General features: G+C 41.6%; 1 protein-coding gene across 1 annotated transcript in view; it reads right to left on the bottom strand.

Moving 5' to 3' along the window:
• prkdc (protein kinase, DNA-activated, catalytic subunit) overlaps nucleotides 1-26,203 on the bottom strand; it is a 49,328-nt gene that overhangs the window by 7,446 nt on the left and 15,679 nt on the right. Inside the window, exons 30-71 of the mRNA XM_011488768.4 lie at nucleotides 24,614-24,747; nucleotides 24,241-24,471; nucleotides 23,425-23,651; nucleotides 23,131-23,339; nucleotides 22,340-22,472; nucleotides 22,075-22,233; nucleotides 19,807-20,010; nucleotides 19,548-19,736; nucleotides 18,426-18,530; nucleotides 18,175-18,342; nucleotides 17,966-18,093; nucleotides 16,881-17,088; nucleotides 16,611-16,789; nucleotides 16,171-16,339; nucleotides 15,518-15,583; nucleotides 15,378-15,441; nucleotides 15,088-15,236; nucleotides 14,816-14,956; nucleotides 14,596-14,715; nucleotides 14,344-14,487; nucleotides 13,234-13,385; nucleotides 9,736-9,867; nucleotides 9,018-9,129; nucleotides 8,789-8,913; nucleotides 8,543-8,692; nucleotides 8,274-8,447; nucleotides 8,066-8,164; nucleotides 6,562-6,772; nucleotides 6,301-6,478; nucleotides 6,006-6,209; nucleotides 5,045-5,160; nucleotides 4,823-4,954; nucleotides 4,562-4,741; nucleotides 3,121-3,329; nucleotides 2,508-2,646; nucleotides 2,245-2,433; nucleotides 1,942-2,166; nucleotides 1,750-1,858; nucleotides 1,562-1,664; nucleotides 1,328-1,490; nucleotides 1,072-1,246; nucleotides 798-991 (exon numbers count right to left, since the gene is read on the bottom strand). Coding sequence (XP_011487070.1) covers nucleotides 798-991; nucleotides 1,072-1,246; nucleotides 1,328-1,490; nucleotides 1,562-1,664; nucleotides 1,750-1,858; nucleotides 1,942-2,166; nucleotides 2,245-2,433; nucleotides 2,508-2,646; nucleotides 3,121-3,329; nucleotides 4,562-4,741; nucleotides 4,823-4,954; nucleotides 5,045-5,160; nucleotides 6,006-6,209; nucleotides 6,301-6,478; nucleotides 6,562-6,772; nucleotides 8,066-8,164; nucleotides 8,274-8,447; nucleotides 8,543-8,692; nucleotides 8,789-8,913; nucleotides 9,018-9,129; nucleotides 9,736-9,867; nucleotides 13,234-13,385; nucleotides 14,344-14,487; nucleotides 14,596-14,715; nucleotides 14,816-14,956; nucleotides 15,088-15,236; nucleotides 15,378-15,441; nucleotides 15,518-15,583; nucleotides 16,171-16,339; nucleotides 16,611-16,789; nucleotides 16,881-17,088; nucleotides 17,966-18,093; nucleotides 18,175-18,342; nucleotides 18,426-18,530; nucleotides 19,548-19,736; nucleotides 19,807-20,010; nucleotides 22,075-22,233; nucleotides 22,340-22,472; nucleotides 23,131-23,339; nucleotides 23,425-23,651; nucleotides 24,241-24,471; nucleotides 24,614-24,747 — 6,598 coding nt within the window. The remainder of the gene's footprint in view (nucleotides 1-797; nucleotides 992-1,071; nucleotides 1,247-1,327; nucleotides 1,491-1,561; nucleotides 1,665-1,749; nucleotides 1,859-1,941; nucleotides 2,167-2,244; nucleotides 2,434-2,507; nucleotides 2,647-3,120; nucleotides 3,330-4,561; nucleotides 4,742-4,822; nucleotides 4,955-5,044; nucleotides 5,161-6,005; nucleotides 6,210-6,300; nucleotides 6,479-6,561; nucleotides 6,773-8,065; nucleotides 8,165-8,273; nucleotides 8,448-8,542; nucleotides 8,693-8,788; nucleotides 8,914-9,017; nucleotides 9,130-9,735; nucleotides 9,868-13,233; nucleotides 13,386-14,343; nucleotides 14,488-14,595; nucleotides 14,716-14,815; nucleotides 14,957-15,087; nucleotides 15,237-15,377; nucleotides 15,442-15,517; nucleotides 15,584-16,170; nucleotides 16,340-16,610; nucleotides 16,790-16,880; nucleotides 17,089-17,965; nucleotides 18,094-18,174; nucleotides 18,343-18,425; nucleotides 18,531-19,547; nucleotides 19,737-19,806; nucleotides 20,011-22,074; nucleotides 22,234-22,339; nucleotides 22,473-23,130; nucleotides 23,340-23,424; nucleotides 23,652-24,240; nucleotides 24,472-24,613; nucleotides 24,748-26,203) is intronic.

The raw sequence follows: 26,203 nt of genomic DNA on the forward strand, positions 1-26,203 counted from the left end.
TTTTAACCCCAAGCAGAAATGTAAAAAACGCCTTAAATCCTCTTTAAAATACTGATGGGTCATGTGACCAAATCTTTTGTCCATCTTCTCTGAAAAAAAGAAAAGAAATCACCACATATTGTTCATGTTTATTATTATTTAAATTTTAAATTCTGCAATAAAAGATACAAATACAATTCTTAGCTCAATGTTTATTAAAAGTGAAAAAACTGTAAAACACTAAATAATAGGATCCCTTAAAAGACTAAAATAGACATGAACAAGGAGTAGTTATGTGTTTATGAGTCTCTATACAACATTTATAATAAATAGCATTTATAGTTGTCTTATAAGTGTTAATTTGCTGCTTATAAAAGTATATGAGACATTTTTCAGCATTTGCAGGTATATCACTAATACCTTAAAGATGGTATTAAGACAGTTATAAAGGGGTAAATAAATAGGCCTTGTAAAGATAAATACATTGGTCACGCTCTAGATAAGGGGCTGCAAAACAATCAAACTATTAAGAAAGATGCAGTTATTATAATTAATCGCTTATATGCAATTGATTAAAACATATAATGCATTTGTAAGACATCTATAAATGCTAATAAATGTGTTCTAAATGCCCTATAAAGGATTACAAATACATTACTTATGCTAATTCATGTCTTATAAATGCTAAGAAACTGCTTTTTTAATGTCTGATATGTTCTTATAAATGATTATAAACACATTACCATTTCTCATCTTTGTCCTATAACTAAACTATTGGGAAATTCTGTGAAGCTTTACCAAACACAAAACTGGTGTACCTTTGGACGCACCGGCGAGGAAGTACTTCCTGAAAGCCAAACAACTTTCTCTGATTTTTCAGCTTCCAGAGCGTCAAGGACTGACGGACTTCTGCCTACAGCTGCAGCCAAGATGTGGAAAGACGTTCCCTGGAGTATCTTCTGGTATCTTAACACTTTAGCTGCTGCACTCTGACAGTCAGACTCAATGTCCTCTGGTGAGAGAGAGAAGTGATAGGACACCTTTCAGCTCATTTCCCTCAGTGGGAGCCTTTTATAAAGCCTTCCTTCTTACCGAGGAGCGGGATGGTCTTCAGCATGGTACTGATCTGCTCCACGGGACCCTGAGTCTGGCTGCGTTTGTGGCTGAAGCTGCTGAAACAGTGGACCCACTGCAGCAGCCAGCTCCTGTTCGCTTTGGCTTCTTTGTGAAGCTCCTTCAGAAGCTTCGTGGCAACTGGGAAGTTTTTCTAGAAAGGTTTGCAGCACACAATGAAGCTGAGAAGGTCCACCAGAACAGAAGGTCTACCCAGAACCCCTCAGGTGTTCACCTGCTTCCATGCGCTATCCGCCATGTGTAGCTTCATGCTGAACTTGCACTCGCTGACCACGGCCTCGATGTCGCTCGCCGGTTCTTGCGAGTCGCCCACCTCCATGCTGTCACTGGAGGTGTGGCCTCTCAGCTTCTCCATGATTTTGTCTAAGAAGAAACACCTGAACCAAAAGACTGAAACTGAAGGCGTGAGGGTTCTTAAGACTCGTAAAGCATTTGTTTTTTTACTTACCGAGATGTGATGATGTCATCCCACACATTCACTGGGTCCACTTTTGCGTCAGGGTAGCGGTCGGTCCATGATCTGACGAGCCGCTTAATGGAGCCCACAGACACTAAAACAGTGAAAATGTATTTTTTGGTAAAAGTACTGATCTCTGATTTGCTATATCTTTTGTCTGAGATGCAAGATGAAGACACCTTCTCCTTTCACAAACATCAGAAAGTCCTGGATCTCAGTCAGAGCCTGCACCGACTGCAGGACGGTGAGCCGACTCTGCGTCAGCAGTGTGTCCACACTGGAGTAACTCTGCAGGGAAGAAATATTTCAATGAGTAAAAATGTGTTGATTTAAGAGAGAACTGGTCATGGGGGGGAAAGAGCGGATCGTGCCTCCATAAACAGCTGCATGCTGAAGTTGGTGTAGTATTTGGAGCGGTCGTAGTCCTCCTGCAGGATGTAGAGCAGGCTGAGCTCCTGGCTGTAGCGGCTCTCCAGCAGCTTCTTGCGCTCCTCCACCCTCATGGCTTGGTCGATGAAGGTGAGAAGGGTTTGGTTCCTCTCACCCAGCTGCAGCTGCTTCAGCATGCTTCGAATCATGTGCTGCAGATACATGTCCTAACCAAAACATAGTTTAAATAATAATAATAAATACAGCAGGTGTGCAGGACAATGCAATCTTTCAAATGCTGGTACCTGATAGAGAGGCTCTGACCACATCCTCTCCAGGTTGGGCGGAGTGTTTTCATCTATGGAAACAGTGGAGCAGTACTGCAGTGACTTCCACTCAGTCAGCTGATTGTAGGCCTCCATGGCAGCTATTTCCCAGAAGTCCTTTTCGGAGTCGGTGGGTTCCCCGTCCGGCCAGTCTTCTGTGTTTAAAGCCTGTCGGAGAGGAAGCACAGATTAGAATTGCAGTCTAAATGAGACTTGGTGCCCGCCCCACTAGAGCCGCCCACCTCGTTATAAAGCTTCACAGCTTCTGCAAAGTCCGTGTTAGCCTCGGCTTGGAGTGCAGAGCAGGTAATTGATTTGGTCCCAACCTTTCCACCGAAGATGCCGCGAACAACGTCATAATCCTCCAGAGAGCGGTACAGCCTGTAACAACCCCAACCTACCATTAACGATGCAACAAAAAAGAGCTGTCCAATAAAAGGTTTCAGTGGTAGCGCTGTGCTTAAAATGAGCTGCATTTTCATGCTTTTAAAAGATCAGATCAGTGGTGTTCAACCCAAAAGGCTAAAAGTGATCAAATTTAAGACTGCAGTCCAAATTCTGTCATGAAAAAACTCAGCTTGAAGGCGGTTAGTGCTGCTCGCATCCCCAATCCATGGCTGAATGCCAAACATTCACATGTGCAGAAGGGAGCTCCGTCGTGGTCACAGTGGAGCCTGGCTCCATTTTGCTCCGGCAGCAGAAGCAGCCCCAGTAAACGTTCTTTTTTTTAAAAAGTGTATGTACTTTATTTAACATGCTAACGTGATGCTAGGAGCAGGAAATCCTGGTTATTTAGAGAAGAACAACCACAGACCTGAAGGGAAGTCTGAACACCCTAATGTTTTGAGTTTCCACCTTGCAAGTTGGATCCATTTGTTGGTGTCTGGAGGGATTTCTCTGCGGCCTCGTGAGCGTTTGGCGGGACGCTCGTCCGGCCCATCGGCGTGCAGCAAGCCCTCCTCCAGTAGCAGGATGCCTGATGGCTGCTGGAGACTCATGAGGCACGTGGTGCTGATGGCTGACGGGTTGATGTGCTGCAGCTCTTTGTGCTGATAACACATTTCCTAATAAAAATAAGAAGAAAATCGGCTGTAAACTCTGTTCACATGCTCTCCGGCTATTTAAGACCCTCACAACCCCAAACAATTTTTTTTATCTACTACTGATTTAGGATTTGAATAAAGAAATACTCAGATATGCAATTTTAAGCGTAATTTTCTTTATCTACGTTCTCCATCATAAGAAAAAGGCCACAAGAACATGTTAAAAACAATATTTTCATCAGAGTCTGACATTAAACTGCTAACATTATTAGATCTTCAGGGTTCAGTTTCCTCATCCTTTAGTAAAGAAACATTTCTTTTTTTGTTGGTTTTTGGAGGTGATTCTCCATTAGGGTGGAGGTGAAAGCCTTCTTATTATCTGCATCTTCCTTGCTGCTTATGATTACACAGTTTTTCCATCATACAATTGTTTTTTTTAAGCTTTGCGTGTTCAAGTGGCAGACTTCAATGAAAACTTTATTTAAATGCACGTTTTGGGCTTGTGAGCTCAAAACTCTTGTGTTCACGCATTGCTACGCACGTTTCTACGACTGTTTTCAGGCTCTATGTACTAGTGCAGCCGTGGTGCAGTGGTAGGGCGGTCGACTTCTGATTGAAAGATTGCAGGTTCGATTCCCACCTTGCACGCCCATGTGTCGAAGTGTCTTTAGGCAAGACACTGAACCCCACTTTGCCTGTGGTGGAAGGCTGGCACCAGTCTTCGGCAGCAGAGCCGCCACCAGAGACTGTAAAGCGCTTTGGGCCTTCGAGGAAGGTAGAAAAGCTCTTTACAAGTATACGCCATTTACGTATTAATTGCACGTTGCAAGTTAAACCAGATTGAAATTTGACCAATCAGGGCCTTGGATTTGATAATGACGTATGGATGGCGTCCCTCTTGATTCAAGTTCCAACCGTTTTAAAATTGATCATGTAGGAGATATGGATAATTGCGGTTGTGCCCGTCACCATGGAATTCTATGACATCAAGTCTTTCATATATCGGAATAGAGCTGCGATAGAAAAAGCCTGGAGCAAGATTCCAACTGACACGTGCTAGTACCAGGTACGAACAATTAAGAGTGAACACACAGAACTTCAGGAATGCACTAAACGCTCGCTGTGTACTTAGCATTTACTACACTGTTTGATATTCAGTTCTTTTGCCATCCCTTGAGCCAGGTCATGACCGCTATGATTATTGACTCAAAACTCCTTAAACCTTGGGAGGAGACTTTCAAGGAGCCTCTCACCTGCACACATGCTATGAACGGAGGGAAGCAGAGAGTACTCTCGCTCAGGAAGGAGTTCATGTTGCTTAGCAGCTCCTCTTTGATCCTCCTCCTCTCGTCAGGATCGCGCTGTTTTTCCATTTCTTTGAGGATGCCAGCAAACAGGGAGCTGAAGAGATTTTTGGCTAAAATTGGGTCTCTCTATATGAGATAAAAGAGATGGATTTGAACATTTGGATTTTGAGTCTGCATTTGTGTAGGCATTCAAACAAAAAGAATCACCTGTGCAAGAGCTTGAAGTGGAGTGATGAGGCTGCTGTACGGGATCTGGATGTCTGGGAAGTCACCTACTCTGTAGTTACGATACAAAGTCACCTGAGCTTCTTTTCGCAGCCTCTGATCAGCTTTATCCTCCTGTTGGGTGAACCCATTTTAAAGGATCATAGATGAATCGAGTTCAAAATAAATGGAGCAGAGAATGATTTATTTTCGCCAGTTAATTACCTTCTTCTGACGCTGCTGTTGAATCTCTTTTTGTGCGAAACTCAAGCTGACTTTGTCCTGGTCCTTGAGAAAACGGCGCCTCAGTCTTAGGATGTTACTGCGCTGCTCATTTTCAGCTAACAATAAATAAAAAATAAACCTTATTTCAGCAAAGACATCATTTGAACACCTTAAATCATGGATGAGGAAACGTTTTTACTTGTGGACCACAAAGGGTTCTAAAATAAGGCAGTATGTGTGGGGTGTTTTGGTAATCCACTTCAAAAGAGAAAGAAATAAAATAGAATGTGGACAGTAATATACTTTCATTTTGATTGAATCTCTCTCTCTCTCTCTGTTCTGTAAAGGATGACTCTAGTGCTGAATTTTTTGAGTTTGTTTTATTGATTTTGTGTTTTCTTTACTTTGTGATGTGAATATTTTCTTTGTGTAATTATGACTGGTCATTAAAGGTATTTTAAAACTCTAAAAAAATAACCTCTGTCTCTCTCTCAAAACAGAACATATTGGAGATTTTATTTCAAAACTGGCTTTTGTTCTCATTTTAGTGCCAATTGCACCAATGGGTTGATGTTCCCCTGGGAATAAAACAAACTTAGAGATATGCAGCGTTCATGTGGTGTTGGAATGATCGGAAAAATGATTGTTCGGCTCGGTAAACACACACAAATGTCAGACAAACAACATTTTCTAACACCACATGACTGCACAATAACTTTCAGCACCTAAACAAATGTTCATATATCTGTACTGCTTCATCTATGGGGAAACATAGATGGGGAAAAAAACATGAATAAGGATTATCAATACAATTGATTCCAGTTTGGCGGGCCAGATAAAACAGTTTAATATGGTCTCCAGGCCGTCCTTTTCCATGCTTTAAACACTAAGTTACCTCTTTCCAATTAAAACAAGGTCGTGTGTTTTTTTCTTTAGGTGGATAATTTGGCGTTAGACTGACCTTTTGTGCGGCTGTCCACTTCATCTGTTGATGCAGTCAGGCGCCTCAGACCGAAACCTTCTCCCACTGGCTTCCTGGTCACTGTTCGCCTCTCTGCTTTCTTCTCAAATACCAGCAACGAAGACAGAGACTCAGAGCTAAGGGAATAATCGGCTAGCGTGTCCACGCTGCTGCCCGTCATCCAGTTATATGCAGTACGTCGACCTGGTTTTAAAAGACATTTGCAAACCCAGAAATATTAAACTTTAAAGAAAGAAAAATGTATTTTTCTAGAGATTTTTTGTTGTTTTCACACCTGGTGCTTGGGTTTGAGAAAACTCCAGGGAGGTCTGAGTGGCCCTGAGCTTCCCCCTCATGGCTTCAGACATGGAGGCTGAAACCACGCCCTCTGGGCCCTGAGTGCTTTGGGTTTCAACAAACATGGGTGTCATGACTGTGTTTCTGAAGCGCCAGTTGGAATCAATCACGTAGTCCTGCCAAAAAGACAAGAAAAAGAAAATCAGTTAGGTGTATGACTTCTTTGTTCTTCGTTATGCTTTAAATAAAGGCAATCAACCTGGAAAGTGCACTCCGACAGAGGGTACTCAAACATGTTTCGTTTGAAGTCGGGACTCTGGCTGGTCATCTCCAGAAGCAGGTTTGTGGCCAGACTCAGAAAGCACCTTTCTATTTGTCGGGAGTACAGAGATCGAAGCACCATCAGCATTCGCTCAATGGTCGCAGTGGGAAGGCGCTTCTCCTGACTCCAGAAGTTACGGACATAAAGCCTGAAAACATGAACAGACTTTGTAACCAAAAGAAAAAACATCCTGAATACAATCTGCTTAGATCAAACTGGAAGAGTTTGGAGATTCTTATAAAATATTTAGTGGGTTTTTAAAGTTTTTTTTTGTTTTTTCACAGCAGATTGGTCCTGCTTCCTGATTGGCTGTGGATCATTGTGAATCAACCTTGCAAAATTTACATCAATCTTTGATCACAATAAAAATATATGGGCCTTTTTTTAACGATATTCTGAACTTTGAGAGTTTAAACTAGAGAAAATGTTCATGTCTGTCTAAGGAAAGTGTTAAAGTAAGTGGGGTTAAAACTATAAAACATCTATAATTGTTGTTAAATAAAAAATGACTACTTGGTGGATTTCATTTATTCCCACCATAAAGGGGCCACTGTATACCAGATTAATGTGTGTCCAACTTAAATATTAGCAACTAAAACCCCCAATATGAATATAAGTAAAAGCTGATTTTGATTGGATACATTTACGCATGAAAGCTTCATTTATCTCATGCAAAGAGGAAATGTTGAAGAAAAACTCTAGAGTGACTAAACGGGAGCTGTAATGTAGGTTTCCTGAACGAAAATCAAACAAAAAGTTATTTTTCTTTGGTTGTCATGATTTGTAGTTGATCAGAGTACAAATTGTATCATTTTTTTTCTTTTACCCTCTTTTTTTGTAGCATCAGCTCATTTTATCCTGTTTTCTCTTAAGTCAGCTAAAAACGAAATAATAAAAAAAAAACTATGATCAAAAAGCAGCTTTGACTTGAGTGGAAATGTAGAGCTTTTAATATAACAATTATTAATAATAATTTGACTGCCTTTTGTTGTCCTTCATTGTGTTACTGTTCCAGTTTATTTGCAGATTTGCGGCTTCTGTTTCCATCAGAGCCCAATTTAGTAATTTTTAACTAATTAAGCCTAATTGTAACTTGTAAACATTTCTTGTAATAATTCAATAGAAACTCCTAGCATCAGCACGCTCCCTCCATGCTTTTTGTAATCTAAAACACAACATTTTTGAAGTTTTTTAAATTGAAAACTGTCTCCGTTTTGTTTTAATCCAAGAAAAAGTCCCAAATTTTGCCTGAATAATTTACAGTTGTCAAATATTTTTTGAATTCTCATCAAAACGCATGAACTTCTTGGCTAATATCAATGCATTGAATAAATCAGATATTAAAAAAATTGTTAAAAAAAGTCATAATTGCCACCATACAGAAATAATTCTGATTTCACAAATACCTCCTGTGGGAAAACTAGACATGTTTGGATCTTACTGAAGGCCTTGGTTTTCTTCTGACAATCCCTGCAGCAGAGTTTCTTTGGCAGCTTTCAAAACCTCCACAGAGGTGTCATCTTGCATGCTCTCTTCATCACTGCAGAAAGACGTGACACCAACACGCGAACATATATCTTGTCTGAAACTGTATGCTGCTACTGAAATGGTAAAAACAATAACAAGTAAACTAGTAGTAAAAGACTGACCTGTAGTTGTCCAGAATCCACATGAGGATGTCGTACATCCTCTCCCTGCAAACGGGTGAAGGATGAGAAACGAAAGCCGCCACGGCGCCCAGAAGCTCCTGTAGCTCAGGGGGCGAAAGGCGAGCCGTAACTTTGTGGATGATGTCCAGACAGACTCTCTGTGTTGCTTCATCTCTGGCAAAAGAAAGAAATGAGGGTTATGTTTTTTAGGCTAACAGAAGGGGGAGCTGGACCAATCACGCACAAACAGGAAGTGTGGTCAGACTCACCTGCGGCCCAGCGTCTGAATAAAGCCGCTGGTTTTCAGCTGCAGAAAGATGTCTGGAATGACGTCGGCCCGGCTCAGCACGCACTCCAAACAGCTGGTCTTCAGGAGGCCGTGCAACTTCGGCAGCAGGGAGAACACGTGATTGATGAACCTGAGACACAATCAGACAAAAGTGGACCTCACTACTGACAAAACAAGTCATATTTGGGATAAAAGCAGTGCTCAAATTGTTAACCAGTAAACCCACCGATCCATGAACGGGGGAAAGTGTTTGGAGACTTTATTCAAGCAGATGATGAACTTGTCATCCAAATCCTTCTTCTTCAGATGAGTTATTTTACTTGCAGCCAGGTTGAGAAGCTCTTGTTGCTCCTGAAACATTGAAGCAAAAATAGTGTATTTTTTTTATTCAGGTCATGTACTTAAATGTTTAAAACCCCTTTGAAGAGTGCTTAAAAAAAAATAAAAGTGTGTACATTGCCCATTGTAGACATGTTCTTCAGAGTGAGGCCAATGATTTCTGCAGCCGCTGAGTAAACGTCTTTGTATCTCACGAAGGACAAGTTCTGCGTCAGAGACTGGATGTACCTGAGACACACAGAAGCACAAAGGAACTATTAGCGGCAACCGTGTTCTAGAATAAAGTAAAGCTATGGACACACCAGGCATTTGATGCACAATAAACACAGGTTCTTGAACGCGTGTTTAGCCCATGGTGTTCACACTGGACAATCAGGGAGGGGCTTCTTCTTCTACTACTGTTTCCTTGCGCATGTCCACCACCTACAGTTGGAATCTTGTAAATCTTGCTCTGGGCTTTTCCTTTTACACCTCTATATATGAAAGAATTGGTGTCATACAGTGTAACTCCATCCATTAATTCCTCCTTCATGATCAATCTTTTCAAAAAGTTGGCACTTCTGTGAATTAAAAGGTGCACCATCCATATGTGACTACCAAATCGGAGTCCCCGATTGGTCAAAGTTTGACCTGATTTAACCTTTAATGCTGGTTCATTGGCCACTCTTTTAGTGCGTAGAGCTGTCAAACTGTTGTACAAACTTGTGTAACTAAGCAGGAATGCAACAGTTTTTAATGCAGAAGCAGGAAACGCACATTAACGTGGTTGCTGAGGGTGGTGTGATGGTAGCTTAAAGGTTCTACAGTAGAAAGCCCCCCTTTACTATTTTCTACCTGTCGTATTCGATTCCACATGAAGCCTCGTAGGCGGGGAGGTTGTTGGCCAGGATGATTCCCAGCAGCTGGAGCCCCACAGAGTTGTCTTTGCTGTTCTGGTCGGTGCCACAAAATCGCTCGTATATCAAACTACAGAGAGAAGAGAAAGCTTTAAAAATCCTTTGATTTGTTATGGTTCCTTACTTTGAATGAGTGGCATGAGAAGTTAGTTTCTATTAACAATCATAACCTAAAGACACAAGTGTTCTAAATGAACACTATCAATCAGAGATGTTTCATTTTCTGTTACATAAATAGGCAAAAAAGTTGCATTTTTTAAAAATAAAATGGGTTAATGTTAATATACTAGGTAAGACATGTACATCAAAAAAGTAGCCATCTGTATAAAAATATCCCACACAAATATTTTTTTGGACCGCCTTTGGCTTTGATTACAGCACAGTCACACAATCATTGTGGCCAATAAGCTTCTGAAATGCCCCCAGACTTGTTTCCATCCACTGGTGATGGTAGAGTCTGACCGCTGCACTGACTTGTCCAGCACATCCCAAAGATTCTCGATGGGGTTAAGGTTTGGAATCTTTGGTGATCAATCACAATTTGAGCTTGATGAAACCTAACATTGTCATTTTGGGATGAACCTGTGCCATCAGGGAAGAAAAAAATCCATTGATGGAATATCCCGGTTCCATCTTATCAAGGTAACCAACGACATCCGCCTGAACACTGATGTTGGCAAAGTCTCTGTCTTAATCCTGCTAGACCTGAGTGCTGCCTTTGATACTGTTGATCATGGGATCCTTTTGCACAGATTCCAAGACTGGGTTGGCATCTCTGGATCTGCCCTAAGTTGGCTCAAGTCTTATCTAGAAGACAGGAAATATTTTGTTGAAATTGGGAGTTGTGTCTCAGACTACATGGCCTTGACTAGTGGTGTGCCCCAGGGATCGATCCTGGGACCCCTTCTGTTCAACCTCTACATGCTGCCACTAGGGCAGTTAATACGCAGTAATAACATCTATGCAGATGATACTCAGATCTATGTGTCACTGACAACAGGTGAATATGGGCCGGTGGATTCACTCAGCCACTGCCTCCAACAGATCAGTGCGTGGATGCAGAACAACTTTCTCCAGCTAAACTCAGACAAAACCGAAGTTATTATTTTTGGCCCACAGAAACAAAGAGAAAGTGTCAGCAGCTACCTTCCTTCTCTGTCTCTTAAACCCTCAAATCAAGTCAGAAATCTAGGGGTAATCATGGACTCTGACCTGAACTTTAACAGCCATATCAAGTCAGTAACATCAGCAGCATTTTACCATCTGAGAAACATTGCCAAAATCAAAAACATAATGTCAAAGCCAGACCTGGAGATACTTATCCATGCATTTGTCTCCAGCAGGTTAGACTACTGTAACGGCCTGCTCACCGGCCTCTCCAAACGAGCTGTAAAACAGCTTCAGTACATCCAGAATGCTGCTGCTCGAGTCCTGACCAGAACCAGGAAGTATGATCACATTAGTCCTGTGCTCAGGTCTCTGCACTGGCTCCCTGTACCAGAAAGAATAGACTTCAAAGCAGTTTTGCTTGTGTACAAGTCTCTGCATGGCCACGCACCAAAGTACATCTCTGACATGTTAGTGCCATATGAACCATCTCGTACTTTGAGGACCTCAGGGACCGGCCTCCTGTTGATACCCAGAGTCAGAACTAAACAAGGGGAATCAGCGTTTCAATATTCTGCAGCTAAAATCTGGAACAGCCTCCCTGAAGTCGTAAGACAGGCGTCTTCTGTGTTCATGTTCAAATCTAGACTTAAAATATTTCTGTTTAGCCGTGTATATGACTGAAAGATCCTATCTGCACTTTTCTTTCCTTTCCTTCCTTTATTTTTAAATCAATTTTCAAATTTTTTCTTTTCTTTTTAAGTAAATTTTAGGTTGATTATTTCTATGATGTATTGTGATTTTAATGCATTTTTCTGTTTTGTGAAGCACCTTGAATTACTTTGTGTACGAATTGTGCTATACAAATAAACTTGCCTTGCCCTATTCGGGTTGTCCCTGACCTCATTCTTTAAGCACACCCTGTTGTTGAACTTGTTGAACCAACTGCTCATAACATTGCCTCCACAGGCTTGAACAGTAGGGACTTCATCTCTCTCTTCTTACCCTAATGTCCCCATCAGTCTGGTACAAGGTAAATCTGGCTTATTGACCATTGAGAACGGGACTGAGTGACCCCTCCCCCTTGGTGTTTCTAACAGGAAGTGCCTGCTGGCTTTAAGAAGCCAAAATCCCATAGACTTCTATAGAGAAATAAACCCAGTCACTACATTGTCAGAATAACCATTCTTCTTCTGATACCTTTTTTTTTTAAACTTGTTCTAACATTTCAAGATATTTTTTCTGTAGTAAAAGTTATTCAAGTTAGAAACTGACCAATCAGAAAACTCAGTAAAAGTATGGGGTCTCCTTGTCGAATGCTTTGAAATGTTTGACAGATTTTGTGTAGCCCACTCTCAAGTGGTAGGGGGTGTGGAATTCCAACAAGCTCAGTCCTGATTGGTGAGAGTCGACTAGTCTGTCCACTCAGACTAATCACTACTTACTGATAATTTCTGGCTCCAACACAGCGACATCCGTAAAAATGGCGACAGATGTGACTTTACGTTGTTGGCGCCAAAAGTAAGTTGCTTTCTATGGGTGATGTCACACTCACGCGCTCCAATTCTCATATACATTCAATGATCTGGGCCCATCAAACCGCACTGCTCCAGCGTCCAATCTAGCCAACTGAAGCCTTTTTTCTCATTAGCCTCACGGATGACTGGTTTTCTTCAGGCTACACAGCAGTTCAGTCTCAAGTTCCACTTCACATAGTGCAAGTGGAACTGTTTTTACTTTCCTTATGAAACACAGTCCAATATTAGGGGAGGGATTGAATAGGTTTGCTTCTCCCTTCCCGTTTAAAGCATCAACTGTTAGATTGTGTTATGATCTTCTCCAAAGACGATGGGCCCCCACTGTCCTTCAAGCTTTAAATAACGCGCTGGACGGTTCTTAACCCAATTTCAGTCATGTCTGCATCCTCCTTAGATGGTTTCACTGCCAATAATTTGACCCGTCTCAAACAGGACCAAGGGATGAGTTTTAAACGTGGTTGTTTAGGGTTTGAGAAGGGACTCATTGCACCAGTTGGGGTTCAATAACTTGGTGATAGCAGAAATACAAGCGCCCTTGCAGAAATAGGAGGCTTACATCTGTTTGCTCAGTTAAATCCGGGTGGCGACTTTTTCTTTTTAGCCGGGCAGCGTATATTTCCAAGCTTTTCATTCAGGTAGGCAGAAATGAGCTTGGCACTGGAGTACAATCAGGATTTTATCAACAAAAAGCTGTAAACCCTTTTTGTTTCTTCAAAAGAATTCTTCGTCTGTTACTCTGTGATGTACGACAAACATGTGCCTTGGAACTGTTAAAAGAGTGTTGGCGCCACCTGTAAGGCACGAGCAGCATCTCTTTCCAGCACTCCACCAGAGTGCGGATGATCTCCAGGTTGTGGCGGAAAACGGCCCGTTTGGGGTGAAAGCTGTTCTTCATCAGAAACTCCAGCAGTCGGTTGGCGAGAACTTCATCTCTGGGGTTTCCCTGAAATGAAAATGGCATACTGATCAACAACCCCCCACCAAAAAACGCTGACATCACAGCAGGTGAAACCGTCCCAAAACATTAATCCAAAAATCTCCTGTAGGGCAAAAAAAAAAATCAAACTCCACTAATGAAACTAAAACACATCTCCAGGATATCCAAAGGGAAGCTTTGAAATTATTATGGGATGGCTGCAGGACCTATGGTTTGGCGGTCATATTGTGGCAACATGTGAAACTTGGCAATTTTCCCATTTTTGCACAATATGGGAAAAGAAAACTTTTGTTTGAGCAATCTTCACGAAAACTCACACACGTCACCAGGTTCGGTCTACAACCACATAAAAAATGTTGCTGACCTTGGAATTTAAACTCCTAGGGATTTCAATCCCTGAGAAACCTCAAATTTGGGTTTCAGATTTAGTGTGGCGAGCTCGCAAAAGTGTCAGTTCCCTGTTGATTGCACATTTTTTTAACCATATCATTGTGAATACGTAATACATGAATCGTTGGCTCAGGCTGAACAAAACGATATGACATCCAGTACTAATGTATAAGGAATGTGGTTAGTATAGACTGCTGTTACAAAGGAAATCCAAAAGTTTACTTTAGCAGATTCTTCTAAAAATTACATAGATCAGTTCGTCACCCCCAGGCGACCAAAAAAGGTAATGGTTGCTATGGAGAAAAAGCCAACAGAAAAGCAGCCATTTTGGAAAAAAGGTATTTTTTTTTAAAATGAAATTTTCTCAAGCAGCTCTGACCAGGCTGGCAGAGGCAGAGAGTGATGGGCGTGTGGCGGCTGCTCAGCCAATAAGGGCGGGTAGGGAAGGGCAAGAGTGGGGGGCAGAGGTCATGCAATTTTTCACTTTATTTTTTAGAGAACAAACGATTTCAAACTAACTTCTGTTTAATCTGATTAAATCTATGAGTTCCATCTTCAAAGTATAATGATCGACCTTTGGGGTTGCAAGGCTCGTCCATGACAGCGCCGTCACCACGATGTCCACCACCATGAAATGGATTCCCGCGCCGCCATTGTTTCCACAGACGACCAGCTGCAGGAGCGGCCCGAGCCAGTGTTTGGCGTACGGTCGAAAAACCTGCAAAAGATGAAGCCCAAATATGAGATTCTTCAACAAGTGCAGGAGGGCAGCAAAACATTTACAGTTATTAGAATAAAACAAAAAAGTACACATTGGGTCATCCACCTCTTCAGTGTTGATGATCAGCTTGGAGATGAAAAGTCGAATGTTGAGGGGAGTTGACGACTTCAACAGTTTTCCGTGCAGGAATTTCATCCATGGCGGAAGCTCATGAGGAAGACTTCCCTGTGTTAAAAAGAGAAGAATTTCTGAAAATTCCTGCATGCAAACAGCACTGAAGTCATTACAGTATTCAAGAATAAAATAGTCTTTTGTGATCTGTGACCTGTTGGATTTGGGGGGTTATGCTGTTCCTTTGCATGTGTCCAATCAAAGCAACCATGGTGGCCATGCATTCATGCTGGTTTAGCTCGTCCATTTCCAGATCCACCAGTGAATCCTGGGAGGCCTGAGTCTCCTCAGTCTCCTAAACTCAGGCACAAATTCATAGAGACATCAAGGTGTTAAAAAAAAAAAGTTAAATAGTCATTTTTCCACGCAAAAAAATGGCTTTTTTTGCAAAAAATTCAAATAGGTTCTGATCGAAAAACAACCAACTCTTTTAGCAACGGTGCGCGTCTTCCCCTCAGGGTTCTGGGAGCTGAGTGAAAAGCTCTGGACCCCCGTGGAGAAGTCGAACTGGCTCATCTCCTCGCTGAGGCTGCTGTCCGCCATGTAAGACTGTGAGGACAGATAGACAGGCGCCTCTATGGAAACCCCCCCAAAAAACACGACTCATCAGATATTTATTACAGTGACCTGTGTAGACATTCATCACGTTGGACATTACATAAGATTATTGGCTAAAATAACAATGAAGAAAATAAACTATTTTATTAAGCTCTGACCTCCGTTCTCCTCACTGACTTCTTTTCGAATCATGATGTATTTCTTCTTCCGTTCAAGTGGGACCTAAAAAAAAAAAAAATAATAAGAGGAATGATAATTCCTAAGATTTAACAAGCAAAAACAAAAGCTTTTTTAATACCTCAATTTCAATGGGGAAGCTGTACGCCCTTTCAACATCAATGATGTTTTCCAGAATGAACTGATTCTAAACCAAAAGACACACAAAAGATGTTAACAAAAGTTTTGTTCAATCACAAACAGCATTTTTCCCCCCCCAACAAAATTAAGCAACACAATAAAAAAATGTATTTAGAAAAGCCTGAAGGTTGGAAACAAAATGCTAATTTGTGAAATTGTATATGATTGTTTAAAAATAAGTAAGAAAATATTAAAGAATTACAGAATAAATGTAAAAAGAGATACATTTGCAACATTCAAATTAATTCAAATTGTAAACCTGCAAATAGAAAGGATAATTTACACATCTGCTTATGCTAAAAGAAAAATACATCTTTTTATTTTATATTTACATTTTTTTAGTGCAATACTTCATGCATCCGTCTAGATTTGTCAAAAAAATTGTGAGTGCATTGTTTTTTTAAATGACACAATAAGAAAATAAAAGTACATTTGGTATTATAGGGTTACTGATGCCAACTTTAAGATATGAATATAGTTTCAAATAAAAAATATTAATGTTTAGTGCTCTCAGCTAAAGAAGAGAGTTAAAATATATTTTAAATGAGAAAATGCTGGAATGTAAAAAGGAATCTTGCTAATGCAGGGATGTACCTTCTCAGGTTTCTCACTGAAGAGGAAGCCCTGGTAGAATTTGGGTTCATTGAAGCAGCAGGTGATGACAGCGACGGCGCAGTTATAAGCAGCACAGTGATAAATCCTCCTGAGTGGAAGCAGCTGAGTCTCGCCCGCCATGTTTTCAGTGAAGGCCTCAAAACTCGACCTGAGAGACGTGAAACAAAATCCAGACTCACTAAATCCTCTTCTTTTCCTTTTGGCTTTTCCCTTCAGGCGTCGCCACAGCGTCCTCCATCTAGCCCCGCCTTCTACGTCCTCCCCTCTAACACCAGCTACCTTCATGTCTTGGTGCACTGCATCCATAAACCTCCTCTTTGGTCTTTCTCTAGACTTCCTGTAGACCTCTTGCCTGGCAGACTCACTAAATTGGCTCCAAAATATGTATAAAAAAAATATATATATTTGTGCAAACTCACTTGATTAAAGTCTTGGACATCTCCTTCCCCTCTGTCTGGTCGACGCGGCAGTAACCTTGGTTAATGCGGGACTCTTTGGAGTACAGCTCATCTTTGGAAAGCCGGGAATACAGGAGCTCCATGAGCTTGAAGCATCCCGTTTTTTTTAGTAACTGCACCTCAAAAGCCGAATCGCTTGACTGAAACAATCATTAGTAAAAGAAAAAAACGGAAAAAATTACCTTCATACACCATGTTAGAAAATTGTATTTTGTGTGTTGAGATTCAAACCTTGGTGAAACGGCTGAGCAGAAGAGCGATTATATCAAAGACATTTGCCACAAAGAAATCAGTCAGGGCCTTAGAGCCGCAGTTGGAGGCCAGAGGCAGCAGAACTCGCTCCATCATGGCCTGCAGCATGGAGCTGATGGGAACGTCACCCCGCTGGATCACATCGTACACCCCACAAAGCAGCTGGAGCTGCCGATCACTGCTAGACCTGTCCCAACAAAGAGAAGCAGAGCGAGGACATTATTTAAAGCAGCAGCACAAGCCTCATAATTCACTGCTATTGCTGCGAAAAATCCTAAATACCTTTCTGAACTTCTTCCCAAATCTATTTATGAAAGTGGTCAGAAAACGCCCAAAGTTTCAGTGCTTTGCTCCTATCTTAAAAGGTAAATATGAAATGTCTACTTCTGCTATGTCATAAACAACTACAGATTTTTATATCTAACATTCTCTTGTGGCATTTTTTCATGGAGGACATATAAAGAAAATTATGCTTCAAATTCCATTTCTGAGTATTTTTGATTTAAATCGTAGTGAATCAGTAGATGTTAAACATGCTGTTTGAAAAAGAGTCTATTTGTGATGTAGAAAGAAGGCTGGGCAGGCAGCAAGCTCCCTGCTCCACTCTGCTCTGCAACGGGGAGGGGAATAGGGGGCGGGGTTGCTCTGCACCAACATTCAAGTTTTTCTTACTTTGACTAAAAACTGCATAATCCTACTTTAGAGACCACTGGGAAAGCTTTTACAATAGATCAAAAAATGATCAGAGTGGGTCTTAGGGAAAATTATTTTGTTGCACATAAAACTCTGTTTTGAAAGTTAAATAGAGATGATCTATTTTAGCTTAGCCTCTATGGTTACCAAAAACAGTTGATCTTGAAGCCATCAAGTGCAAATCCAAACAAAATAAGACATTACGTGCTACTCTCGCAATGTGAACCATCAATCGGTGCAAAGAACTTTGCAGGAATCGTTCTGGTTGGAAAAATGAGTGGAGTCTCTCATAGACGACATAAGGTGGGCTCTACGGCTGTAGGCAAAAGGTTGAATCTAATTACCCCTGCAGATGAAGAATTTTCACCAACCTCTTTGCGACCCTTTGGAAACAGGTCTGAAACTGCTCTTCCATGATGTGTTTACTGTCTCGACACAGAATCAGAGCAAGCAGCCTGAGCAGGAGCGGGCTCTGGGAGAGCTCCAGAGCATCCAGCAGCTGAAAGCCAGATCCAGCCAGATGGTCAGGGAACTGAAGGAACTGTTTAAATTCAGTCTGTCAGGCCAGTTTTATCCTTACCTTGCGGATGCAGTCCATGTAGTTGTTCCTATGTAGCGAGCCTTTGGCAAACTCGTCGGACTGCATTGGGAAGTGAGACGCCACCAGAGAGTCGAGGGCTCTCTGCAGCTCATCCAGGGGTTTCTCTGGCAGCGTGGTGAAGAACGGCAGCACGAGCAGGGCCTGACTCTGAGCAAGAGATGCAGCCAAAGCATGACGTAGGAAAGACGTCCCACACGCAGACTCAAAAAACAGCATCAGGGCCTCGTTACCTTAAGGTTGAGAGGCAGACTCGTGTCTACCAGCAGCGTGGTAAAGGTGGAGAACACCAGCCTGAATGCTTCATGGTTAATGTCAGAGCACACAGAAGAATCAATCTGCAACGAGAACAAAAAAAACTGAGGGTAAATCAATGTTGTAAATAAAAGTTGTTAAAAATAAGTGATTTATTTTCTCTAAAACTGCATTTTTTTGGACTAAAGAAAATAAAAACCAACAGATAAGTTTTATATCTTGAGATAGTTAAATATTTACATTTATCATACAACTAAAAAGATCCAAAAGACTCAGGATAAAGGATTTTACCAAAAATAGTAAGGTTTCCCTTCATAATTACCATTTGAAAATCACAGTCAATGACAAATAATTATTCCAACAAGACTTAAATAGTCAGATTTACACAAAAAATCTCACAATATTCAAGTATTAAAGACCCACTCTGATGAAAATTGTGTTTTTGGTGTTTTTAACATGGCATTTATCTGGTAATAGAGAACATATATAAAGAAAATTAAGCTTACAATTGTAATTATTTCTCTATTCAAATCATTGTGAATCAGGAGCAGACGAAAAAAGGCAGTTTTAAAAAAAAGACGCATTTGTTACGTAGAAAACGTTACTACTAGATAGCTCCAATATTGCTCGCCATTTTTCGTAGTGTCGATTATGTTAGCTTGGGGGTGTGAGGGGCTGTAAGCTAGTGGGAGAGCATGTAAACAGAGAGCTCTCAGGAATGTGGAGAGGAAAGGGGTCAAGGTTGCTCCGCACCAATGGTGCTGCCCACAACCTAATAAACTCCTGCCGCTCAGCAGAAGCTATGGTAACGCTTTAGAAATAGATCAAAAGATGATCGGTGTGAGTCTTTATTGAGAGAACAAATGGAGAATATAGGTTTCTTTTGAAATTTTAGATTGTATGTTCCTGTTTAAAAAATAAACGTCTAATTATTAAGTCAAAATTGTATTGCAACCCCAAAAAAAACTGAATCTACAAAATAGCAGATTTAAGTCCTATTCATTCCAGATTTTGAAATAAATTAGAGCAAAAACAAAATCTTGTAATATTTTTAGCTTTCTCTGAGTCTTAATTGATTATTTGTCTCCTCAATACTGGACCTGCAGCAGCTTGGAGAGCAGGAGCAGAGTGGCAGTCTTGCTCTCCGGTGTGGATGAAGATCCCTCCCACCATGGCTGCAGGCTGATCCACCTTCTCAGCACCTCTTCAACCAGCTTTTTCCCCTGAGTCTTCCTCACAGAGCGCTCTCTGAAGCTGTGGTCCAGCATGCCGTTCAGCAGCATGCTCACCTGAAGACAGAATGCCCACCTCAAAACCGGGACGTCTAAAGCCGAAATGCTTCCACCGATGCTGAACTACCATGGTGAGGTTTTGAGTGGAGGCCTTCATCAGACGCGGGACGGTGGACTCCAGACTCTTCAGCAGCTCTGCATTGATGGTGGCCTGGAAGAGGCTGTAGAAGTACTCGCCGTGTGAGAAGCTCAGGAAGTTGTTGCTTCGGCCGCCAGAAATCGGTACAGACAGCATGATGGTGTTGAGGAGCAAATCCACCAGCTGCTCACTCTGCACAAGAACAGCATTCACGACAAAAAAGGAAGTTAACCCCACGACAGTCACAGCAGACGTCCTAGATCAGAGCCTTTCTATAGACACAGTTTTTCTAATCATACACTCAAGTTTCCACCAACTCAGACAGATAAACATCAGAATGATATAAATCCTGCAGAATATTCTCCGCGGTGAGCTCGGGAGGCAGTAGCGTTAAGGGGCTTGATATGGTATTTGCCCCATTACCATTGTTCATTTCTTCATTCCCCTCCGGGAATCAAACCCTGCATTTCTGCGTGGTAGCCTTTCACCTTACCAACCGAGCTACCCAGCTGCTGAAGATTCTCAGTCCCCACCAAAATGCATTAGAAGACTTGATATCAGAATCCGACTCAGATTGTTGTGTTTTAGGAAGTAAGGTGGTCCCTCGCTATATCGTGGTTCAACTTTTGCTGTCTTGCTGATTCGCAGATTTTTTCAACACATTTTGCGTGCCTTTTATTTTATGTGCACTGTGTTCTAAATCCTGACTGTTGTAGACTAAGGTTTTTAGCCTCATCGCTAAATGGAAGCATTGACCGTATATCTCTTTAACAATGCATAGAAGACATGAATGACGCAGACAGATAAGGTTTATTTATTTTGTTAAGATCTGGATTCATGAGAGAGACTCTCCCAGTGTGGTGAGATTCACCATCTACTGCATGACAGCCACTTTTACTGGGACTTTCTCTTCCTGCCTCTGTGACCCAGTTTGCCGTCCAGCAATAGTCCGAGGAACAAAAAAAAAAATTCATTGTCTCAACGCAAAAAAGAAATGATCAAAGTACCAGAGGAGGACGATCAGATTCTCCTCCGTGTTGGTTTTGGACTCCACCCGCTGATGACATTATCAACACGTCATGGGCCAAAGCTCTGATTGGATAACGTGATCTGTCTTGACCAATGATTGATGCGCCCGATCAGCGCATCGCTCCTGGTGCGTCTGTACACTGACTTATCATTGAAAGTGGCCCTCCCCGCTGCCCGAATCGTGTTAGGTGTGAATGCATCTGTAACCATTGTGCTATCCTAGGCACTTTAACATTGGGAGTTGGGTCATCTAGACCAGTGTTTTTCAACCATTTTTGAGCCACGGCACACTTTAACCTTGACAAAAATCCCGCGGCACACCAGCATCCCAAAAAAAAAAAAAAAAAGCAGAAACTCATAGTCTGTTTTGATCTACAGCCCCCGCCCCCGGCAATCTGACGTGCATTTTTGTGATAATTGTGGCAGAAAAAGCAGGAAGTTGCAGATGTTTTTTTCTAAAAGATGTAATAAAAGTTAAGTTACATACAAACTGTATGTTCGTTGCCGAAAACGGCAGAAAGACTCTCCTCTCTGAGCTTCATGGTTTTGTTCACTTGTTCCACGGTCTGATACCGGATTCTGTGGAAAGCTACACCGCTAAAGACGAGCTTTAGCTGGTGTTTTTGTTGGAACTGAGTGAGTTATGAGCTAAATTGGAACAAGGAAGTGAATACTTTAAACACTTCTGATTGGTCAGACTGATGACATGTGATTAAGCCTTCAAGAATGATTGGTGGAGTCGTGGAGACGGTAAAAGCTGCAGGACTTTTCAGAAAACAGTTATAGCTGCAGCTAAATCGCGTTACCATCATTCTTATCAAAATGTCTTTAATAGAATCAAATAAACACAAAGAAAAAAGTATTTTATGATCTTTCATATTCCTAACTACTCAGTGTTTTATCAGGACCTGTTTGGATGAACAAAGAGCTGATTTCCTGATGGGAAATGTTTTTAGATCAGTTAATGGGGGCAATTTTCCACGGCACACTTGACCATCTCCCACGGCACACTAGTGTGCCGCGGCACACTGGTTGAAAAACACTGATCTAGACCCACCAGACAGTTCTCTGAACCTTTTTTCTTCAATGATTTGTGATCTTCACTGGTGTCCATTGATTACATGAAATCTTTCCACCTTTATCCACCTTTGTCATGGTAGGGAGAACACATCAATGTAAGGGTGGGGTCATCTAAGATAGCACAAGGGGTTAAGAATGTCTGCTTACCTGCTGGCTGAAAGAAAATGAGAGCTGAAGCAAACTATCTGCTATTCTTTTGGTGTTAACATCCAAAGATGGGAGAGCTTTCCTTTCTTCTCCTGGAGCGATGCCCTTATACACCGTCATGAGAAGCTGGGATGCAAGGGATTTGGCATATTCCGAATCCTTAAAGAAGAAAAAGATAAGGACACAAACATGATCATGTATTGAGTAGGAAAAATGCAGAAAAGTGTTGTGATGTGACATCAAACCGTGGACTTAAAGCTCACACCTGGCTGTGCAGAATCGAGCTGAGGAATCCTGCTTTGTGCATCTGTTTACAGGAAGAAAGCACCATTTCCATTTGGCCGTGGCGACTCGGAGTGTCTGAATGATACAGGTCTACAGCACACAGGTCCTCCACACTGTACCAAAAATCGGAAATAAATCGTAGAAAAAGGAAAGTGTAAAGCCCATAACGCTAAGAAAATACAATATTTTTGGAATTAGGATGTTTTTGAAACCCTTTGATGAAATCCACAAAAGAATTTGCAGAATCATTTTTGTAATAACATTAAAGTAGTATAAAATATGATCCGTTCACTGATTTGGTCAGTTTTTGATCACAACAATACTAGTTTAGGATGAAAAAATATTTAACACGATTTTTCAGGGAAAATTGACCTTTTTTACCTAATGTCTCAAATTTGATACACACATTTTACTGTTATAAAGAATTAATTAGAAACACATTTAGGCTTTTTTCAATACAAGTAGTCATTTATAAAATTAACAATAGACGGGTTATTCTCATCATAAAGTTTTACAAATTAAACGTTTCCCGCCCAAAGTGTTCTTTAAATTTCACGGAGGCAGCCATTTTTAAATCACAGGAAAAGCCCCTCTACTGCCCCCAGTGGAATGATGATGAACCACAGGGAAGAAAACATGGAACAAATTCATTACAATAGGTTTTTAAGGACTGTTTTTATCATGGTATTGAGATAGGGGTCATCATATATGACACGAATGGTTATATGTAGTTAAGTAAGGTCAGAAGGAAAGCTAAGCTAGAGTTCACACCTTTTGCGGGAAATTTTCATCCGTAAGCTGCTTTCCAGACGACTGCGGAAGGGGGACGCCAGCAAGACCTTAAGCAGAGGAACGCACACCTCCGGGAGGTTTTTCATCACCTCCACATCGGCAATGTTGAAGCCGACAGAGGAAGGCTCACACACCACTGCAGCAGTCAGCTCAAAGAAAATCGCACAAAAAATCTCTGGCTCCAGAAGCTGCGTAGAACGTTTAGAAGAGATTAGGAATATAAAACTTTCAAAGGAGGTTTGTCTCTACTGTTTGTCTGTAATGGGTAGATACCTGCCAAAACTCTTGATCTCCTTTGACAAGGATCATGGAGGCAAACTCCAGCAGCCGGACAATGATGGTACACTTGCTGTAGTTGTACTGATCCACCTCCCTTGGACTGAAATGAGAGGTTCTCTCTCCGAAAAGGAAGCAGCTCTCTGCTGCGGCAAGCTCCCGGGTCGCAAGCTCAGTTAGAAAGAAATGTGTTGCTTTCAGGAAGCTCGACTTATCCTTACAGCCTAGAAAACAAAGCAAAAAAGGGCTTTTATATCCGACTCTGATGAAAATGTTTGGTTTTTTTTGGCGTTTTTAACACAGTCTTGTAGCATTTTTTTCATGATGGACATATCTAAATAAAATTTTGATTAAAACTGCATTTTTGAGAATTTCTTTATTCAAACTGTTTTGAATCAGGAGCAGACGAAAGAAATTCAGTTTGAAATAGAGTATTTGTGGCCTAGAAAATACACTGGACAGGCCACAAGCTCCCTGCTCTGTGCCTTTATGATGTCTCCACTTGTAGACGAATTGATCTACGTCTCCTCATCCGATCTGGCGTCTCCTTCAAAACTGTACAGCTGGATAGCTTCAATTTGGGTTGCCATTTTTGTTCTACCGCTGTTGTTAAAGCTAGAGGCACAAAAAACCTTCAGTTATGGGTGACAGGAAGGGCGGCGGCGTTGCTCTGCACAACAGGTTTTTTGATTATGGCTAAAAACGGCATTCGGTAATTATAATTAAAGGACCCCTGGGACTTTTTTTTTTTTACAGTAGATCAGAAGATGATTTGACACTGTGGTGAGGAAATACATTCTAGACAGAACTTACTGAGAATATGCTGAGGTTTGATGATGTGTAAGCTGATGAAGGTGTTGTAGCAATCCAAAACGGCCAGCAACATGTCCATCCACTGCAGGGTGGCTCGGACACTGAAAGGACTCGTCACATCCCTGAGAGTGGGCTGGGAGAGGAGGCCACCACCCTCAAAACACAAGACTAGAAGGTCATTTCCCCGATCCTTCAGCATGCCGTCCAGCCACTGAGGCGGGGATCTCTTTTCTGAGCCCAAAACAACAGAAACGCCATCAGACAGTAAAATGTGTTCCACAGACAACAAAAAGGAAATATCAATGGTCACTCTTCGACTTGTACTGTATTTGATCAAATTGACCAAATTTAGGTTTCTTAGATGCGTTCTGACCTGGAAGAAGGGGAATAAATTCGTAGAGGAGCTCCATGCATTTGTGGCGACACTCAGTTTGGGGTCGACCGCATTGTTCCAGAAGCCATACCACCATGTCTGACAGACACAGCTTTACGTCCGCGGGAAAACCCCTGAAAGGAACAAGATCGTAATGTTACATGCAGACTTCCTATGGATCACTGTTTTCTTTCCGTCTCTTTCTCATCTTGGTGGAGGCCTGTTAAGATGACCATTCAGGCCTCACAGCCTGACATCTGGATCTATGAAGCCCTTGTAGAGACACTGACACATCTCTTTGATGTGTCCATGTCTAGGAGTTCCCCTGCATATTGGAGTAGGTGGAAGTCTTGTTCCTTAGTCACAAGCATCTGTACGGGTGGATATGGGCTGTATCCACCCGTGGCCCGCATTAAATTTTAAGATCATAGATCACTGGGTGGACTCATAAGGCAGAAATGTCCCTATCATTTTTTTACAGGAATGCTGCAAGCAGCAGGTCATAGAGAACATTTAAACGACACGTAGGGGTAAGTAAGGGTGAGGTATGGAAATGCAGACACTGCGCGAGGGGCCTGTTTGCGCAGTTCAAGGGATGAATGTGCACTCCGTGCTTGTAGTCTGTCTGTTAGAAATGAGCAAATTAGACAATCAGAGAGTAGTTTGTGTGGAGAACCTATTGGCACTTGTGTATTACCTGCACACCCGTGCGTGCAGCATTTGGGCTTGGTCAGTAAGAAGCCAGTGCATGCATCTCACTAATGACTAGAGCAGGGGTGGGCAAACTCTTTTACCACAAAGGGCTCCAAAATTTAACAGAAGGGCCGGACCAGGAGCAGATGCATGGAGTGTTTCAGAGAAAGAAATAACATGGAATCTGGGCCAAAATTCAATAAAATAAACATATATATTTTAAAACAGAAAATTATTTTATTTTTTTATTTCAAAATGTGTGACTTTTTGTTCTCATTTTAGTGCCAATTGCACCGATAGGTTGATGTTCCTCAGGGGAAACGACAAACATAGGGAAATGCTGCGTTCATGCGGTGTTGGAATGATCGGAAACGTGACCGTCCAACTCGGAAAACACACACGAATGTCAGAAAAACAACAAATCTTCCAACACCACATAACTTTCTGCACCTAAAAGTTCAGTTTACTTGTAGAGGACCGTCTATGGGGAGACACCAGAGTCACAGACAAAAATCAAACAATGATATGGGCTATCAACATAAGTTATTCCAGTTTGATGGGCCACGTTAAATAGTTTAACAAATGCCGACCGGGGCATAGTTTGCCCCCCCCCTGGACTATAGTGTGGCGTATGGCACCATCTGACAGCATCACTGTACGTCAGAAATGTATTTAGCTTACATTTTCCTTACAAACACTTCCCCACAAAAACGACAATCGAACATTCCCGGTGGTAGTCCATACACAAAAAGTTTTGCAAAAACCTTAATGAACCTAAGAGCATTTCAAAAAGTTGCTTCTGAGGGCATAAAAAACGGATGAAAGTCATGACTGAAATTATTTCCTTTAATTATGGCTGAAAAAAGAAACTCTTAAATTAAAATGACTATTTTTATA

Source organism: Oryzias latipes, chromosome 20 (genome assembly GCF_053564925.1).
Source record: "Oryzias latipes strain Hd-rR chromosome 20, Olatipes_Hd-rR_3.1".
Taxonomy (NCBI): Eukaryota; Metazoa; Chordata; class Actinopteri; order Beloniformes; family Adrianichthyidae; genus Oryzias; species Oryzias latipes.